The 19,986-nt window shown below is 53.9% G+C and overlaps 1 protein-coding gene across 10 annotated transcripts in view; it reads left to right on the top strand.

Moving 5' to 3' along the window:
• Window positions 1–19,986, top strand: part of MYO18A (myosin XVIIIA) — a 141,899-nt gene that overhangs the window by 88,582 nt on the left and 33,331 nt on the right. For all 10 annotated transcript variants that reach the window (XM_084823128.1, XM_084823127.1, XM_084823126.1 and 7 more), the window contains 10 exons: window positions 765–893; window positions 2,887–3,030; window positions 4,267–4,356; window positions 5,236–5,355; window positions 6,345–6,456; window positions 6,826–6,953; window positions 9,854–10,008; window positions 15,333–15,456; window positions 15,747–15,947; window positions 18,736–18,846. In XM_084823128.1, the coding sequence (XP_084679254.1) occupies window positions 765–893; window positions 2,887–3,030; window positions 4,267–4,356; window positions 5,236–5,355; window positions 6,345–6,456; window positions 6,826–6,953; window positions 9,854–10,008; window positions 15,333–15,456; window positions 15,747–15,947; window positions 18,736–18,846 (1,314 nt within the window). The remainder of the gene's footprint in view (window positions 1–764; window positions 894–2,886; window positions 3,031–4,266; window positions 4,357–5,235; window positions 5,356–6,344; window positions 6,457–6,825; window positions 6,954–9,853; window positions 10,009–15,332; window positions 15,457–15,746; window positions 15,948–18,735; window positions 18,847–19,986) is intronic.

The following is a 19,986-nucleotide window of genomic DNA, read 5'->3' as shown; positions in this document are numbered from 1 at the left end:
TTGTTGCTTCTGCAATTGTTAAAAATATTTTTGTATGCAGATGGTTTTTTTATTCAGTTCTTATATTGTGTTTTTAGGGTTTTAATCTTTATAAACTGCCCAGAGAGCTTTGACGATTGGGGAGTATAGAAATGTAATAAATGAATCCCAAAGTTCAGTTCCTGGGCTCCTGGCTAGCCACAGTGGCCCCTGAGGCTAGCTCTGCTGACCCGCTGCTTCTGTGGCTAGAGGGAAAAGTCTGTTCTTTGCCATTTGTGAAGAACGCCCCCACTTTCCTATCCTTAGATGGTGGGTGGGAGTTTTGAGATAGGGATGCTTCTCTTTCTGTGATCTAGCCTTGCCCGCCTGTTTGCACTCTCAAAACAGTAATGCTTTTCACCCCAGCAGTAACTTCAGCAATGGCTTCTGTTCCGTACTGTCCACAGTGCTGCTGGGGGAATAAGCTCCTGCTGATTCTCTTTGGCGTCAAGACGGAGGTGCTTTTGAGAGGGCAGGCATGACGCACCTGGAACTTCCCAGCATCGGCCAGTCTGGAAAAGACAGTCCGTGGCGGGTGGTGGGATATATTTTGCCGACTTTGTGTTGGATGTCAGTGAAAAGTGTTTTCCAGAGCTCCACAAATGTCCACTCGGCATGGGTTGTTGCTAACCTGCAAGCTTTTCACCCCTTCCAGAGCTGGCCCCAGGCTATGCTTGCCCTGGAGCTAGGAACTGACTCCCTCTTTTCTGTGACTTCCCTACCCATCTTCTCCCCACCCCAAAAAGGTGTTTTTCCGGGCAGGAACGCTGGCCAAACTGGAGGAGCAACGTGATAAACAGATGAGCAGGAACATTACGCTTTTCCAGGCTGCCTGCCGGGGTTTCCTTGCACGCCAGCAGTTCAAGAAGAGAAAGGTATGCTTTTGGGGGGTGGGGGGTGGGGAAGGAAGCCCTTAGAAGTAGAGGGAGGAGGAAATACAGTGAGTCATCCCCTCCCTACGTAGATACACACACACTCACTCGCTCCCCGCTCCTGTTGCGTTTACATCTCCTGCTGCTGGCTCTCTTACGTAGCCTAAAATGGGCAGTTCTGCCTCCCTCAAACACTGGGCTAAGGCCCAGAATCACAGACTCCGCGAAGAGTGTCACTAGGACTCCCCCAGTCTGGGAAGAGGGCTCTTTAAACTCCCAGCAGGTACAGAGGGTGTGTATGCGTATCCGTGTGTGGGCGTGTGGGTGCCTCTTCCACAGCATTCGCCCGGGTGGAGGAGCTGCCGTGAGGCTTCCCCTTCACCTCGGGGAGAAGGTGAGGGCAGCTTCCCACTGGGTGGGATGTGAGGGCATTGAGGGGAGGCGGGTAGGGCTCTGAAGGAAACGGGTGCGTTTGCCTCTCTCCCTCTTGTACAGCTTTGCAGGGCTGTTGTGGGGTGGCAGCTTTCTGGGGAGCTCCTTGGTCAAGGCTCCATTAGGGTACGATGGTGTGGAGCATGGCTTCCTGCTTCCCTCCCCTGCTTTGCTCTGGAGCAGCTGTCCCCAGCATGCCCCACTTCACATGTGTTGGACTACAACTCCCATCATTAGCCAGCCAGGCTGGTGAAGGCTGCTCTAGTGCATATTTACACTCCCCTCTCCTCCTATTTCATAAAATTCTCTTCTTAAACCCTATCTATTTTCCCCCTCCCAAGTCTCCTCTGAAGAGTTCCATTTATTTGCTGTGTTCCAGGGTTGGTTCATTTCTGTGGGCCGGTCTGCAGCATTCTCCTTCACCTACTCTTCCCCCTTCACTTGTGGCGTTCTCTCAGCATGGCCTTGTTCCATATTTTGCTGTTATGCAGTGCCAGGCATGCTGCGGGTGCTTTAGAAAGGCACCGTCCTCATTCCTTGGGATGGCTGGTGGGTGGGAGATGGAGAGTTTTTGTTCCTGCTTTGGAGGTTGAAGCACCTTCCACATCCTCCTAGATTTGGAACTGCTAAAACAGCCCTGAATTCCCCCCACCTTGCCCCACCCAAGCCATAGTGGTAAGGATAGAACAGTTAGGGTCAAATCTAGAGAGAGACCCTGGACCCAGTTCTCGTCGCAGGATGCCTCCCTGCTTCTCTCTCCTTGCTGCACCTCTTTCACGCTGCGCTTGGGTTTGGAGGTGGAGGAGCTCTCCACGCAGCGGGGTGGGGGCAGAGCTGTTACGTTAAGATTAAAGAGCTGTGTCAGCTACTCTGCTTATTACTGAGCGCATAAAACAGAGACATCCAAGCAGGGCCCTGCGTTTTTGGCGAGATTAGGCTTTACGGCTGGTTTTGGGAAAAGGCGCTTTTGCGAGCAACAAATAAAAATAATAAAAAAGACAAAGTGATAACTAATTTATGGGAAAGTGCACTGCTTCGTCCTGGTGTTTGGATTCTCTTCCTCCCTCCACTCCACACCCTGTGTAACATTGCAGAAGAATAGAGGAACCCCACTTGGCCTCCTCCATTGGGCTTTGAAGCAGTCCTGGCTCCAGGTTTGGGAGGTCCTCAGTGGACCCCTGTCCCGCTCCCCTCCCACTGCCCACGCATTTGTCTTCTCCCTCTCGGCCCAATCTGTGGAACCGTCTGGCGGGAGCGTGCGAGGTGAGGGAAGGAAGTGGCTCTGTCGGGTCCCACCCTTAGAGAAGGCAAGTGAGCAGGTGGTGAGAGGAAGCGGGGGCAGGCAGGGCTGGGGGCTCTGGGGTGTACAGGGCCCCCCGCAGGGTTGTGGGCCCTGACAGGTGCCCGGCTGGGCCTACCCCTGATGCCAGCCCTGCTTTGGAGCCTCACAAGAGTTAGCGGCACCCCCTCTGGGAAGCGTTTTGAGTTTGGCTGCTGCTCACCTGGAGGCACCAGGAGGTTCTCCTGACCAGATGCTCTCTTCTGTCCCTCGCCCCAAACACAGATTCAGGACCTGGCTATCCGCTGCGTGCAGAAGAACATCAAGAAGAACAAGGGGGTGAAGGACTGGCCCTGGTGGAAGCTCTTCACCACCGTCAGGCCGCTCATCGAAGCCCAGCTCACCGAGGACCAGATCCGGGGCAAAGATGTGCGTATGGGTCCCTGCGCTGGAGGGGGAAGGGGGCACCTGCCCCGGAGAGGGGAGCGCGCACATTTAAAAGGAACGGATGAAGCTGCCTTGCTCAGAGCCAGACCGCCTAGCCCAGCCCTGCATCTGTGTGCAAAGCAGGTGCCCTGTTGCCAGCTGTGGCTCCTCCCCTACAATGGGGCTCTGATTCAAGGTCTTTGGCCGTGCTGGCTGGGGTCAATGGGAGCACTAGTCCAACCCATCTGGAGGGCACCAGCTCGGGAAAGCCTGGCCTACACGGTACTTTACCTTTCACCTGTGTATTAGAAGGCATCCATCCTGCCGACGTGCCCCAATTGCTTGCCCTGCGCAAGGGGTGCGCCAAAGGTAGAAGCTCCTGTTGTGTGAGGGGCTGCCCCAAATGGATGCTGCCTGTCATCATAGTGGGCAGAGAGCCTCTGTCATCTTCCTGGCTGGCAAAGCTTTGATCAGAAGCTCCTTGGAGCTGGGCCTGGCCTTCTGTCGTTGTCTTCTTCCTCTTCCTGGCTTCCTCCAAAGAGCTTCCATGTGAGCAGCTGCCGTATGGATTCTTGGTGGTTGCCAGGCGAGACCTGCTTTCTTTAGGAATAGGAAGCTGCCTTTTCCCCAAGAAAGACTGCTTCCTCTAAGTAGCAGCAGCTCTCCAGGGTGTCTCAGGCAGAGAAGGGTCTTTTCCCGTCACCTGCTACCTGACCCTTTTAACTGGAGATGCCAGGAATCGAAACCAGGACCTTCTGCATGTAAAGCATGTACTCCACCTGTGGCTCCCTAGTGTTAGCACAGCACTGCATTCCTGTGCCTTCAAACCATTGTCCAAACAAGGTTTCCTCTGAAGTAACACTTTTGCGAGTGCAAGCCCTTTATCTCATGCGATTCAGGCATACAGGGCTCAAACCAGTGTGGGCGTGGGCCTTGTGAGGTTGTCAAGGGGCCGTGCAGCGATATGGTGACTCTAGAAACCTTGAAGCTTCACGTTGGGTCGGGCCCTACCTGAGCCTCCGGGCAACCGGGTTTCTCTTTAGGGGACTCCCTTTCCACCCCAGAGCCATTGTCACCACCTGTTTGCTCTCTGAGCATAAGAGGCCCCTTACAAGCAAGAATCCAAGGAGGTCAGGGAGGCTCTCCTGCCTGCTAAGCTACCATTCCAGATCCCAAGACAAAATGGTTGAAACGTGACAGGTGCTCCTCTGGCCTGACCTTGCGTTGCACTCTCCGCAGGAGGAGATCCAGCAGCTGAAAAGCCGGCTCGAGAAGGTGGAGAAGGAGAGGAACGAACTGCGCCTGAGCAGCGACCGCTTGGAGAGCAAGGTGCGGCCCTGGAAAATGCCTGTGCTGGTGCTGAAAGCTTGATCTCCAAGCCCCGGATCTGGGCTAGGGGGTGCAGGGAGAGGGCACAGGAGCCCGTAACTTAGAGGGCTCAGGTGGGCAAGAAGATCATGAGGTTGGGACGTGGAAAAGTCAAGGACTCCCTGCTACAGCGGGTGGGCAGAAAGCCAATCTCCTGATGTTTTGGACGTCAACTCCCAGCATTCCTGAGCATTGGCCGTGCTGGCAGGGGCTTCTGGGAGCTGAAGTCCAAAACATCTGGATCACTGTTTTACCCCCCCCTTCCCCCGGTCTACTTGACGTGGCAGCGTCTCTCCAGGGTTTGAGATGGGGACTTTCCCAGCCCTAAGAGGAGACTGAAACTGGGATCCTCTGTATGCAAAGCAAGGGCTCCACCGCCATGCAACAGTCTCTCCCCTTCGCTCCTCTGGAAGCACAGCTAAGGGGACTCTTTGCTGAAGAAGTGGGACATTAACAGTGAGGGAAGTGGCCTGACCAAAAGGGGGTGTATTACGATGGCTGTGGGAGGGGAGAAGACAAAGGAAGCTGTCAAACAAGCTTATTTGGGGGCAAAGTGAGGAAGACAGCTATATGAAGGGGTAGTTAGTGATAGAGTCCTTTAAAAAGGATTGGCTGCCACATGAACTCTGCTTGAACCTGAGGCATCATTTGGGGCAGGAGACATCCTCCGTGCTCTAGAGCTGTTCCCTGCAGTCAAGGATTCGGGGGCAGCCCCCCCCCCCATTCATTACCAGTGGCTTTTGCTGTCCTGTCTCTTCCTGAGTGTCACTTCCCTGAGGGCGGGTCCTGTGCCCCCTGCTTTTGGCTGCCTGTCCCATCTCTGTCATTGCCCTCTTCCAGATTACAGAATTGACCTCGGAACTGACCGACGAGAGGAACACAGGAGAATCAGCTTCCCAGCTCCTGGACGCTGAGACAGCAGAGCGGCTGCGAGCAGAGAAAGAGATGAAAGATCTACAGGTCAGTCAATTTCAGCTGAGCGGGCCAGAAGCGGTGATGCTGTGGTGATGCACAGAGGGTGGGGTCTGGAGAGCTTTGAGCAAATGCCCCTCAGTCCTAACTCAGCGTCCCTACACAAGACTGTGTGAGACCCCTTAGCCTCCGATCTCTGAGCCCTGACATCCCATTAGCATTGTTGACTGAGCCCCGAACAGTCAGGCTCACAAGTGACACTAAGAATGGCAAAGCACAAATGTTGGTCTTTCCTCTACAACCTCTGGTGGGTGCTGCTTTACCCTGTTCATGTGAACACCGGGCTTTCTTCTTTTAAAAAGGCAGATTATCCGTTGTCAATTGCCTTCATGTTTGTTTAATTAATGTATTTCTATTCTCTTCTTCAGCAGAGGTTTCTAGGGTCATTTTTGAAGATAACGATTGATAATGATTAAGGATAATTAATAATAACAATTGCAACAAGATAATATGATATCCAAAGGTGAAATTCAATTACAAGACAGCGATCAAAAGCAGTATGAAATAGCTTTAAATGCCTGAGAGAATCAGAAAAGGGTTCACCTGGCACCAAAAAGATAACAGCGTGGGTGCCAGGCGAGTTGCCTTGTCACTGCCAAGAAATGCTGCTTCTGGATGTGGCTTCTGCTTGATGAGGCCTCTTCTGCTCCTGAAGACAGCGGGTCTGGTGCCCCTAAGCGCATGGCAGAGTTAACATTTGCCTGTGCGGAGGGTGGGTCCGTGGCATTGCTCTGGGCGAGCGGAGAAGTGGTCATAAAAACAAAGCCCAGAGCACCCTCCAGAGCAAGCTGCCTCTGGCCCTGCTCCCCTGCTGGAGCTGCCTCCCTGCATCCATACTCAAGGACATGCACACTCCTCCAGCTCAGCCACAGCTCAGCAGCATCCTGCCCTTCTGGCCAGCGCGGCGTAGCGGAGTCAGGGCGATTGCCTTGCCTGGTCCTCTCCAGTGTCCTGAAGCGCCTTGCCTCTCCCTCCAGGCCAAGTATGACGCGCTCAAGAAGCAGATGGACTCTATGGAGATGGAGGTGATGGAGGCCCGTCTCATCCGGGCCGCTGAGCTCAATGGCGAGATGGACGACGACGACTCTGGTGGGTTTCCCCGCCCCTCCTCTTGGCTGTAACCCCCTGGTCCCCTCTCTCCCTGCCCAGGCCTCCAGGCCTTGCCAAAAGATCATTCCAGATTATTTGGAGCCAGAATGAAGGATGCAAAACGGACAGGTGTCCGGTAGTTCCAGCGCTTAGTTCTTGAAAGTTACCTTAAGTTTCTAGGCCTCGTGGTCTGGAGAGGCAAGTCTGGGGTCAGAACGGGGAGTGTTTCCAAACCGAACGCATCTGCCACCCCTGCTTCACAAGGGGAACCTTCGGCTTTGGCTCGGGGTGAGGACGTGTTTTTCCTGGGCCATCCCTAGCAGCAGAAGCTGCCCGCCAGCTCTGTCTCTGTGCCTCCCCAACCTGCAGGTGGCGAGTGGCGGCTGAAGTACGAGCGTGCCATGCGTGAGGTCGATTCCACCAAGAAGCGCATGCAGCAGGAGCTGGAGGACAAGCTGGAGGAGGAGCAGCAGGGCAAGAGGCAGCTGGAGAGGCGGGTGAGATTTCTGCCTTGTGCTTGCCGTCCACACGCAGGGACGTTCATGTGCCGTCTCCTCCCACTCATACGCTGTTGATAGATGAGTCCTGGGCAGCCCCTTACTGGATGCTGCTCAGAAGCTCCAGTTCTCTGCTCCCAAGCCACATCCTCTGTCATTCCTCCCAAGCTCCCAGCATGCCCGTCTTTCCCACACTGGTGTGCTGGCCTGCCTCTGCCAACGCCCTGCCCCTTTCTTTAAGCCAGGAGTGGGCAACCAGAATTGGGTGGGGGCCAGGTGGCCCCGCCTCCACCCAGCCCTCTGTTGGCTGAATGACAGCAAAGGGGCACAGCCGCTGGAGATAACGAAAGGATTCCTCTGTGGCAACTGGCCCCCGTTGGGAGGGGAGTGGTATGTAAGGGAATCCTCTGGTCATCTCCGACCACAAATCGGAGATAACAAGGGGATTGGGGGAGTAGTGGCTGGCACTTGCCCGGCACCTGTAGGGTTTGGGGAGGGGAGTGGGCAGGGCCCATGGAGGGAGCCCAGCCTCCAGGGACCAGGTTAGGTCTGCAGATCAGAGGTTGCCCACCCATGCATGAAGTGATGTTTCAGGCGGATTGGGTCAACTTGCATGCTCCTGCTACATTTGTGTGACCTATTAGCAGGCTCTGAGTCTTTATAACTGTGGCTTTTACTCTCTTTTTAAACTGTTTCATGTTTTCTTTGTCTTTTCCACTTTAGAGAATTGGGTTGTTGCTAGCATTTTACTTGCCTTTTGGCACAATCCAACCCTTCCTTCCTTTCCTCCCCTCCTAGTATGCGTGCATCCTAAAACGGAGCATGTGGTGGTGGTGGGGAAGTGTTGCATGGGGTGTGTGGGCACAAATTGTTCATCAGCAAGGGTTGGACACTGGGGGGTGAGGGAGGATTCCAAGTTGGTCATTGCAGAGACCTCGTGCCTTCCCCTGCGTCTTGTGGCTTTGCTATCTCAAGCTTTCTGGGACTCATTTGCTCTCTAAACCAGGGGTGGGGAACCTCAGGCCTGGGTGCCAAATGCCTCCTGCCCCTTCCCCCTTTCCTGGCTTTTGTGCCTCCCCCTCTTCGATTTCAAAAGATTGAAATTTTATTTATTTATTTATTAAATTTATTAATCTCCCATCTGGCTGGTCACCCAGCCACTCTGGGTGATGTACAACAAAACAGTTAAAACAATAAAATTCTACATTAAAAACATCATAAAAAATACCCTAACCCACCCCAAATGCCTGCCTGAACAACCATGTTTTTAATGCGCGGTGGAAGCTCATTAAAGAGAGGGCATGGTGGAGTTCCTTAGGGAGGGAGTTCCACAGAGTGGGGGCCACCACAGAGAAGACCCTCTCCCTCATCCTCACCAGCCTAGCTGTCCTGGCTGATGGGACAGAGAGAAGGCCATCCAAGGCTGATCTTGTTAAACGGCCTGTTTGGTGTTGCTGGGGGCGCTCCTTAAGATAGGCTGGGCCGGAACCATATAGGGTTTTAAAGGTCAAAACCAACACCTTGAATTTGGCCCGGAAAACAACTGGTAACCAGTGCAACTCCTTCAGCACTGGAGTGATGTGATCTTGCTGGTGGCTGCCTTTAATCAGGCAAGCCACCGCGTTCTGTACCAGTTGCAGCTTCCGAACCGTCTTCATGGGTAACCCCACATAGAGTGCATTACAGTAGTCAAAATGAGAGGAGACCAGGGCATGTACTACTGATGGGAGCAGATGGTCGGGAAGGAAGGGGCGCAGCCGCCATATCAGATGGAGTTGGTACAGCGCTGTCTGGCTCACAGCTGACACCTGAGCCTCCATGGACAGCTGAGAGTCCAAAATGAACCCCAGGCTGCGGACTTGGTCTTTCAAGGGTAGCCGTACCCCATTCAACACCAGGTCAACATCTCCCAGCCTCCTCTTGTCTCCCACCAAAAGTACCTCGGTCTTGTCAGGGTTCAGCTTATTCCTCCCCATCCAGCCACTCACCGTCTCCAGACATTTGGACAGGGATTCTACGGCCATCCTTGGTGAAGATTTGAACGAGAGGTATTGCTGCGTGTCATCCGCATATTGGTGACACCACACCCCAAACCTCCTGAGGATGGCCCCCAGCGGCTTCACATAGATGTTAAATAGCATCGGGGAGAGGATGGAACCCTGTGGCACCCCACAAGTGAGCGGCCACGGGTCTGAAACCTCCTCTCCCAGTGCTGCCCTCTGGTACCTGCCGGAGAGGAAGGACTGGAACCACCGCAATACGGTGTCTCCAATGCCCAGCCCCTCCAGGCGGTCCAGGAGGATACTGTGGTCAACGGTATCAAAAGCTGCTGAGAGATGGAGGAGAATAAGGAAGGAGCATTTGCCCCTATCCAGAGCCCTTCTCATATCATCCACCAAGGCGACCAAGGCCGTTTCTGTCCCATGCCCAGGCCTGAAGCCCGACTGAAATGGATCTAGATAATCGGCTTCTTCCAAGTGTGCCCTCAGCTGCATCGCCGCCACCCGCTCAGTCACCTTGCCCCCGCCCCAAACCCTCTCCTAAGGCTTAGTTACTGTCCAGAATTGCTTTAAGCTACAATATTCTGTTTTTTACATTTATTTTGGGCCTTGCCAACCACTGGAATGGTGCCCCCAAGAGCTTCTCTGAGACTGAACCCAGCCCGTGGGCTGAACGAGGTTCCTCACCCCTGATGAGAACACTTCTGGAGGCCTCTGCTGGTGGCACACCTTCAGTCTTGATCGTTTTGGGGTCTGTGTGTGTTCAGGGCTGGTTCTGGCTTTTGCGGGGTGGGTGGGCGGGCAGGCAGGCAGGGTTTTGGAGTAGTCTGGCCTACCAGCCCCGCCCCCCCCCAGCCCTCCACCATCCTGTGACAGCCACCGTCCTCCTTCCTTTTGTAGCTAACTGACTTGCAAGCTGACAGTGAGGAGAGCCAGCGTGCGCTGCAGACGCTGAAGAAGAAGTGTCAGCGTTTGACAGCCGAGCTACAGGATACCAAGCTGCACCTAGAAGGACAGCAGGGGCGCAATCACGAGCTGGAGAAGAAACAGCGCAGGTGAGGGGGAGAGTGTGGCTCCAGTCAGGGGCAGTGTGTGTGTGTGTGTGGGGGGGGGGGTGTCCAGAGCAGAAGGAGGATAAACTCAGCCTTGTAAAAGGTCAAAGCCAGTGCTTTGCATAGCACTCACAAACACATCAGCAGCCAGTGTTGCTGGCGCAATATAGGCGTTGCACGAACAGATCGCCTCACTCCCACCAACTCTCGGGCGGCTGCAGTCTGGACCGGTGGACATTTCCGAACTGTTTTTAAAGGCAGCCCCACCTAGGGTGCCTTACAGTAGTCCAGCCTGGGCGTCGCTTGTGCTTGGGGTAACTGGGGCAAGGTCAGAATTCTGCTTCATTAGAAAGGTCAACAAATGGAGCAAGACACAAACCAGATGCGAAATGGTGGCAACATGGGATCACAGCCCTTGAGGCATAGGCCGTGATGACCTGCATATGCAAAGGTCAAACCTGAATTGGGAATTCTTACAGCCTACGTTTGGGAGTTTCTTTGCTGTTTCTGAGTTTGGTTTGTTCTGTTTATTTATTCAGTATGTTTCTATCCCATCTTTCTTCTATCGTGCAACTCAAGGGATCTTTTTAGATAGTAGATAGTAACATTTAGATAGTAGATAGTAACATTTTAGATTGCATACAGAGGGGTTCAAGGTGGTCTCCCATCCAGACACTGGCCAGACCTGGATCTGCTTAGCTTCAGCAAGGTGGCTGCATCACCTGTCCTCAGACCAGGCCCTGGGACCAACTGTTTGTTTGTTTATTTATTTAAAGTATTTCTTATCCTGCTCCTCAGCCAAAAAGGCTCCCAGAGTAGCTTACGTATAATCAGTAAAAGAAGACAGTCCCCGCCTACAGGCTTACAACTAAAAAGATGTGGCACGCAAGGAAAAGGGAACAGGGAAGGAAGAGGGGGAAAATTAAGTATTTCAGCTGGGCTGGTGGAATGGCCCCGCTTCTCACACTCCATCACTAAAGCAAAATAAGTGTCCGGCCATGCCTACCCTGGCTCTGAGTCAGTGTGAACCAACCTGGCCCCCTCCAGATGTGCTGGATTACAACTCCCACAGAGCCTTGCTGGCTGGGATGATGTGAGTTGCAGTCCAACACATCAAGAGGGCACCAGGTTGGGGAAAGCTGCAGCTCCGCCCTCCTCCCCCAACACACTGTTTATTGGGTAGCTGTTATGGCATCTTTTTAATCCTCTGTTATCGGACATTTGCAGTATCCCACAGTTGCCAATTGTGCAGGCTGCAGTGCTTTTTCCCCAGGAGAAACCCCTCCTGCCTCTCTAGGATTCTGGCATCTTCTGGGCAGGGATGGGACTACCCTATAGACCAGCCATCGCCAACTTGGCACCCTCCAGATGTGCTGGACTGCAATGCCTGTCATGGGCATCATAGTCTAACACATCTGGAGGGTGCCAGTTTGGCAAAGTTTGATCTCTAGGACAGCCCCACCCCTGCCCGGAAGATGCTCTGGGTTTGTGTCTACACACGCATAGATGTGCCACAGCTTCTGTTGCTTTCCTTCCACCTCCCCTTGCCCTGCCAGTCTGCATCTCATTTTGCCGCTCGTCTTTTTGGGGGTGGAATTGGCACCAAGAGAGCCATCACGTCTCTGCCACTGCTGCCGCAAATCCAGGTAGTTCCACCTAATGATGAGCAATTAAGGAATCTAGAAGTTGTCCGGAGAGCAGTTAGCATGAAAGCCAGCCCCAGGCTGTGCCCTCCAATCCCCCGCCCTTTTGCTTGCTGTGCCATCTCCTCTTCCATTACGAGACTCTCCTCGCTTTTTAAAAAATGTTATTAAGCAGTGGAGATGCTTTCATCTCATTATGGTAATGATCACACAGCAAAAGGAGAAGGAAAAACGGGGTGGGGGGAGGAGACCCGGCTAGTGAGAGAATCAACCTAATTAATTTCAATTTCTGAAGAGCAGAGCCGGCGTTAATGCTGCTATTTATTACCCAGCGCAAAGAAGAATGGGTATTAGTTGACTGGCCGTTTAACATGGGTCACTAAATAAACGGGCAACCGACACTGCTGTTTGCTGCTGAGGCAGGATGGAAATTGGAGAGTGTGCACCAGCTTGATCCAGGCTTACTCTGTGTTTGGCTTTTCCCATCCTGCACAGTACCCAAGGCTTCCCGTGAAAATGTAGAGCAGGACCCCCTAGGCCCCACACAGATGTCTTCCATTGGGGGGTTCACAATACCATTCAAGCTCCTTTGGTCGCCAGATGGCAGATGCTTTGGCTGGGTGTGCACATAATGCTAACCCATGGTATGGGTTGTTGAATTCTGCGTTGTTGAGATAGGTGAACCCAGCAGCATGCTAACAAACCATAGTTTGTTAACCATGAACAACTCAGAAAGAAACCACGGTTTGTTGTTGGGCTGGGAATGCTGGGTTGTTTAAACCATAGGTTGTCATCCTGTGTGAACCTAGAACCGTGGGTTGTTTTGCCAGGCTACAGAAGAGATGGGCAAGAACGGTAAAAAAAAACCCAAACCCTCAGCCACTCTATATGCCAGTACTACAGTGCTGCAAAGGAGCTCCCTCCATTTGGGACAAATGGACGGAGCAGGCGTAGGAGGAGGGAAACAAACAACTCAAGGATGGAGAAAACAAACCATGGTTTGTTCAATTGTCTGCTGGACAAACCCTGGATAGGGCAACAAGCTGTGGGTTAACCATGGATTAGAACTGAGGGCAAAGGAGGTCCTTGGATTCAGCTAACTTCACACTGGCCCAGAGGAATGTAAGGGCCCCGGTGGGTCAGGCTGAGGCCCCTGTTTGGTGCTCTGTGTTCTACCCTGGCTAGCCAAATGCCTGTGGGAAGCCGGCCCACTTGGCAAGGAAGGCAGTCACTCTCCCTTCTTGCTTGCCCCCGTTTCTGTTGGTGGTAGTGCTGCTCACTTGTTTTTAGCCAGGTGGCTCTCCCATCCTTCCTCCAAGAAGCTCAAGGCTCATGGGGGTACTCCCATTCTAGCCACACAACCACCCCACACCCCAGAGATGATGGCTCTTCCAGGCTGTCCCTTTTTGAGCTTCATGTCTGAGTAGGGATTCAAACCAGGCTTTACAAGTCTGGAATTGGGTCTTTCCTCCTGCACCAGCTATGATAGAGGCCCTCTGCACATGGCTGGTTCTGTTTAGCTGCGGTAGACCCATTCCTCCATGGAATAGACCCCCCCTCCTTTTTAAAGCCGTCTGCACTAGCAGCCACCACTGACTGCATCTTGTGGCAGAGAGTTCCATAAGTGAGTTTTGTGGTGCATGTAGTGACAGGCTAGGAAGGGACGGCTGCCAGCCACAGTGCAATTTGGGCTGGTCAGACACAGCCATCTTCCTTTGGAAAAGCTGCTTGCCCCAAGCCCCTCTCCCGAGATTTGTGGAAGAGGGGGCTGCCGGCTGGTGCCTGTCTGTGACCGTGAGGTGTGTGTGTCTTTTGGCTGTACTCTGGTCAAATGCCAGGCCGTCTGTTGAGATACGCAACTGATCGGGCCTCCCTTTGGATCTGAATGGGTGTGTGTGTGTGCCTGGTAGCCCTCTCTGCTCCTCAGGCTTTTATCTTCACTTACTGCCCTAAGTGCCCCCCCTCCCCCCCCCCGCAATAGCAGACCCTTGCCTCCACCTGCCCTTGCGTCCTTCACGCCTCCCTTAACTCTTCCCGCACCCCTGCACAACACTAAAAGGCAGGATCTGTCGATTAGCAATTCAGGAAAGGCACCAGGAGGATTCTCTGCAATTTGCTCCCTGCTTTGTGCTCTTCTGGTGGAAATTAAAGGCTTGTAAACAGTGGAGTTAAGAGAGCCTCCCTGCTGAGAGCAGGTTTAAGACAGAGGGGGTAAGGGGGGGCAGGGCTGGTAGCTGTTGGCAGGGGACCAAGCTAGCGGGTGGCAGTGGAAATTTCAGGAGGCAAACTGGAGGAGAGGAGGCGGCAGGAGCTCTTGATGCCTCAGCCGGGGCTCTGTGGGGCTTGCACGGCTGAAGCGCAGCGTCCTGGCCTTCCCAGACGTGGCTTGATTAAAACACAGATAGGGAACCAACAGCCGTGTGTCAAGCGCCACGTGCATGTCGCTCTTCCTCCATCGCACCCTGCAGCCAATCTGTTTGCGAGCGCAGGATGCGGCTTTATGCGAAACCTTTTAAAGATGGTTATGATTACCATCGTCATTATTACAGCAAATTCCTAGCTCTCTCGGCTGCCAAGATAAGGTCGAACGCAGGCGAGCGAAGCCTGGAGAAAGCACACGGTGGGGCCAAGGCCGAGTGGATGTTCCTTGATGTTTGGCCTGGGCCTGTCTGAACATCTTTCAGCCAGGCCCAACATGCTCCCAGTTAACATTTCTGAGAGCATGATCGGGTTCAGGGGCCTACTCACCAGATGCCTACCGTCCCTTTTCCATCCCTGGCAACAGCAGCTCCCATCTGGATCTCTTGTCAGGCTCTAGAGAGTGCTAAGACCACACTTGGCAGCATCCAGGGCATTGGGAGCCTTGGGACGTGTAGGGCGTAACAGAAGTTCTACTGGAAGCCCTACCCAGGTCTGTTTAGGTGGGAAAGGGGTTGTGGTGATTGTGTGGAGGGCTTGTGGTGGAGCGAGACTAGTATGAATTGGGCCTGGCTGGGGGATGCTGGGAGTCATAGTCCAAAACCTCTTGGCGCCAGGTTGGGCAAGGCTATCTTAGAAGGTTTAGGGCCTGACTCATAATAGGCTTAGAATGGGAGTGGGAGAGGGAACCTTTGCCTTTCTAACACTCTCCCCCCGCCCCAGTTATGAGAACCAGTGCCATCCATAGCTCTGTTGACGCTGCCTCAGTGCCATCTTCCCATGTACGTTTCTGCCTACCTGTTAAGAACTTCCAGAGTGTCTCTTCACCATCTGAGTTCGTGAGTGTGTGGGGCAGGGCCTTCTTGGTGTTGGCCCCTCGGCTTTGGAATTCCCTCTCCCAGGAGGCCCGTTCAGCCCAGCCTTCAGAAAGATGGCCAAAACTGTCCTCTTTCAACATGCACTTGATGGAATCTGCTCCCCAGAGTTTTCTTGACAAGATACTGTGCTTTTTCAATTGTTTTTTTTTAATTGATTGTATTGTTAAGGGTTTTAACAAATTATTATTATGTTTGTGAGCTGCTTTGGGGGCCCTGCGTAGGCCCAAAGAGCAGCATATAAATATTCATCCAAAATAAAAAGTGCACAGCAGATGGAATTGTAGAGCGAGTGGGCAGCACGGGGGGCAGCGCGGGCAGGCTGTGTGCCTTCCACAAGTGGAGCAGAGTCTGATGTGTGTGTGTTCCTCCCTCCCTCTGCCACACATAGGTTTGACAGCGAGCTCTCGCAAGCTCACGAGGAGGCCCAGCATGAGAAGCTGGGACGCGAGAAGTTGGGGCGGGAGAAGGACGTGCTCATCGCCGAGGTGTTCAGCCTGAAGCAGCAGCTCGAGGTGGGTGGTCCCACCATGGATCCCCCCTCCCCAAAAGCCCAGCCAGAGATCTCCCTAAACTGAGTGGCTTCCGGTGTCTCCTGCCTCCCTAAGCTCTGCAGCCTGAAGGGAGGCACCCTCGCCCTCCTCTTCCTCCTCCTCCTCCTCCTCTTCCTCTGCCCCCCGTCTCCTTCACGCAGCCTTCCTGGGTCTCGGGAGCAGCAGCAAATGCAGTCTCCCTGGCTGAGGTGTGGCCAGTCTGGTTCCAGGCTCCCCCTGCCAACAACCTTCCTCTTTCCCTCCCTCCCCAGGAGAAGGACTCCAGCATCGCGACCCTCACGCAGAAGGTGGAGTCCCTGGAGGCCGAGCTGCAGGACCTCTCCTCGCAGGAGTCCAAAGATGAGGCGTCCCTTGCCAAAGTACGGAAGCAGCTCCGGGACTTGGAGGCCAAGGCCAAGGACCAGGAGGAGGAGCTGGACGAGCAGGCGGGCACCATCCAGATGCTGGAGCAGGTGCGTACGGGGCGGGGCGGGGCGGGACTCCACGTTCTCCCTACAGGCTCTGGCTCTGCCGGTTTTCTGGGCGTGCTGGTTTCATGGGGGCGTGGGCCATCCCGTCATCTGGGCTCACACCTGAGCCAGCTGCCGTGGCTTGTCTCCCGGCACCTGCAGAGAAGGCAGCTCTAGTTTGGCAGGTTAGAGCTCTGGCAGCCAGCTCAAAGAGGGGGTGAGGTGGCCACCGTGCATCCTGGGAGGTGCTGGCTAACAGACCTGGCCATGCAGGCTGTGAAAGCCGTGGCAGCAAGGCGAGTAAGTAACTGCCTTTCGAGGCCCATTGATCCAGAGCGGTGTTCCCAGTGGCAAACCCCTGAAATGGCCCCACACCAGGTCCTTTTTTGCCAGCCACTTGTGCGTCCCAGCAGCTGCTGGCTCTAAGTATTGCCCAGCCCAGCATGAGCAAGTGGCAGTGGGCAGGGGGCAGGAAGAGGTGGCAGCAGCTGGCAAGACAGACCCGATTAATATGAGTGCAGCGGCCTTCCTGCCTGCCGCTTCGATAGAGCTGGTGGATGGGTTGGAGATCTGTGCCAGCAAGTGGCAGAGTACTCGAGTCGAAGTGCAGGTGGGACTGTGAGGCTGCGTTGTGCTCCTTGAGTTATAACAACAAAGAGTTGTGTGGTTGCTTAAAGACTATTGCGTTTATTCCAGCATATGCTTTCGTGGACACTGTCCACTTCCTCAGATGCGGAAAGCTTATGCCAAACTAAATCAGCTCGTCTTTAAGGTGCCGCAAACACTTAGTTGTTTTTGCTGCAACAGACTAATGTGGTCACCTGTGTGGAAGCTGAATTATAATATTTTTTATGATGCTCGTGACACTGCTACACTCTGGACAGAGCTTGCAGAGGCCCCGCCCCAAGGACAGCAGCTCATGCTTTCCTGGAGGGATGAAGCAGAGATGGGAGTGAGCATCAGAGGGCCTCTGGCTCCCCTGCTTCCCCTGCCAGCAGGTTCCAGGGACATGGGTGCCAATTCTCCCACACCAGCTTCACCTCTAGGTTTAACACTGAGGTGGGCCAAGATCATCTCTTTGGGCATCCGATTTGTCCCTGGAGACCTCCTGTTGCTGGCCTGTAGATCTGTAGTCACAGGATGCAAGGCTAGGGGAAAGAAGATCAGGATGTAAAGGTGGGGAGGGAGATGTAAGGCTGGCCATGTGTGTGGGTCCTGAGTGGTTGTGGTGGGAGGTTGGGCGGGCACGCAAGTGAGCGACAGAGGTGGACAGAGAAGAGGCTGGTCAGTGAGCAAAGCTGCCCAGCCTGTGCAGGCAACTTTGGGCTGTGATCCCTGAACTGAGGCAAGCGCACAGAGCAGGGGTCCTATCAAGAGCTCCGTCATGATGTCGTTGCTTGCATTTACATCCCGCCTTTCTTCCACGGAGCTCAGGGCAGGGTGCCCAGTCCCCTTCACTTTTAGCGTCGCTTTGTCGCTGTGGTGTGTCTTAGGCTGCGAGAGGGAGGGCGAATGGCCCAGAGTTGCCCACTAAGCTTTGTGGCTGATTTGAACCTGGTCTCCCCAGTCCTAGTCCAGAACTCCCAACTGTTACGCCACACTGGCTCTTGGGTGCGAGGGAGGCGGGCAGGGAAGATGGCCGCTGAGGGGGCAAAGGGCCCGGCAGATAGAGGCAGGGCCAAGAATTCCTGTGCTTCCGATGGTAGGTAGCCAGCAGAGTGCTCAGGGTTAAGCCAGGATGTCCCTGGTGGAAACCGCTCTGGGAGTCCTCCGGGGTTTTGCAGGGATGCACGGGGATGATCGGCTGCTACTGAGGTGGCGACATGGTTTTGCCCTTGGCTTCTTGCCCCGAAGGACTTGGACTCTGGACTGTTCAGGGTGCTAGTCCCTAGTGTGGGGGTAGGCAGCCTGGTACCAGCCAGATGCTTTGGACTACAGCTCCCATTGTCCCTGACCGTTGGCCATGTTGGCTGGGGCTTGTGGGGAGCTGTAGTCCAAAACATCTGGAGGCCACCAAGTTGCCTCCTCTCTGGGCGGGTAGAAGGATACTTGGAGAATGTGAAATCCACAGGCAAGGTGAATTGATGGATTTTTAAACCAAGGCTATTTAAATCAGCAAGAAAAAGGGCTGGTTTTAAATCAAGTCTCCCTCTGCTACTTATTCATATGGTGCAAATCTGATCCCTAAACCATGTTAACTCACAACTAAATAGAGAATTCTTATTTACATGGTTCTTCCACTCTTACAACCAGGCCAAATAGTCATATCAGAGAAATGATCAGTTGGCTTCTTCCTTTATGTTCCTTTTAACTCCATGTATGCGGTAGAGCAGAAGTCAGCAACCTTCTGCCCTCCAGATGTTTTGGACTACTCCCACAATCCCTTGCCACTGGGTATGCTCGCTGACATGTTTACGTTTCAGAGCAATCATCCATTGTTAGTCCACCCTGTCAACAGAGGGACAGGCAAACAAAGAAGCCGAAGTCCTAGGCAGGGCAGGGCAGCATACTCCGGCCAAGGTGGAAGGAAGGATGGTGACCATGGAAGACGTACTTCTCTGTTTTCCTCTCAGACCAGCCTGTCTGCTGTACTTCTGCCAGCCCGTTGTAAAAATGGTCTCATTGAGGGAGACGGTTGGCCTGGTGGAAGCCGGCGAGGCTGTGTACTGCCCCTTTTTCCATCCGGTCCCTTTAGCTCCCCCTGTCGCGGCAGGGCCCTTGCCAGTCCGCAAGGAGAGGCAAAAGCTTGAGCCCCTTCATCTTCAGCCTCACCAGTTCTTCTCCCCGTCAGGCCAAGCTCCGGTTGGAGATGGAAATGGAGAGGCTGCGGCAGATGCACTCCAAGGAGGTGGAGAGCCGCGACGAGGAAGTGGAGGAGATCAGGCAGTCGTGCCAGAAGAAGGTAAGGGGAGCCTCGTGGCACCAGTGGGGAGGGGGACGGAAGGCCTTGGAGGAGGTGAAGAGGCTTAGCTTGCGCATCCCCACAGTCAGCCATACTTGTGTGCCTTCTGGGTCCTGCTCCTTTGCAGCCAGGTCTCCTTCCACTGCCTCCTCTGAGCTGAGACATCGGGCAGAGCTTGAGGTGACTGACCTCCCTTCCCAATTAGCAGGAAAGGAGCAGCCGCCCCCGGGGCAGCCGGCAGCAGGAAGTGCAGAGAGGACGGGCGGCATTCCTGTCTCCCTGACACCTGTTCCTTCTTCGGCTCTCTCGCTTGATTCACACAACTTAAAACTGTGTAATATCCCCGCCCTTCGTCTCAGAGAACAATGCAGCAGTCTCAGAAAGATGAAAAACAATAGTGCATCATAACACCGCTGCGCATTTTTAGAGGATGATGTGAATCTCAGCAGTCCTTACAAGAAGCTGGTCCTTAGAAGCTCTCTAATGTTGCCTTGAGTGTGGGAGGAAGCTGAGCTCGGGAGTGTACTTGCCCTGGAGAAAAGATTTTGACTGGGGACTTCCTGGCTCACAGCTCAGTCCCTGAGCCAAGGTCCATTCCTCACCCCCCACCCCTGCACTTCAACTTAATTTTTAAAAAGCATGAAATTTTGCAGTCTGTTAACAGGTCAATACAGGGTAACATTAAACTCTTGGGTGAGGCAGAAAACTTCCCTAAATGAGATAAAACCCCCAGCCTTGCCGGAGACCTCAAGGCAATCCATAATGAGCTGTCCAAGGGAACGGGCTGCAGGAGGAAACTGCTGCGTTGGGGCCTTGCCTAGGGCTTTAATATTCCTGGCTGCAGAAAACAGCTGGGGTGTGCATGCGAGGAATCCAGGGCAAGGGCAGGCTGCAAGGTTAACGCAGCCTTCCACAACCTGGTGCCCTCCAAATGTGTTGGACTACAACTCCCAGCATCCCCCAGCTAGCATGGCAGCCTTCGCCACCTTGGGGGCCAAAAGGCGGGACAGAAATGTTCTTAAATAATAACTGCTTCATTGTTAGGGGCCAATTTTAAGTGAGCTCAGGGTACACCTGTTTCAGTTTGGAGGCTGTTTTGCTTCTGGTGTGTTACTGACATTGGGAAGGTGAAAAACAAGG

The sequence above is a fragment of the Heloderma suspectum genome, chromosome 16 (assembly GCF_057233095.1).
Source record: "Heloderma suspectum isolate Gila_16-S chromosome 16, 16-S_ref, whole genome shotgun sequence".
In the NCBI taxonomy this organism is placed as follows: Eukaryota; Metazoa; Chordata; class Lepidosauria; order Squamata; family Helodermatidae; genus Heloderma; species Heloderma suspectum.
This window is presented reverse-complemented; position numbering and strand designations above follow the sequence as displayed.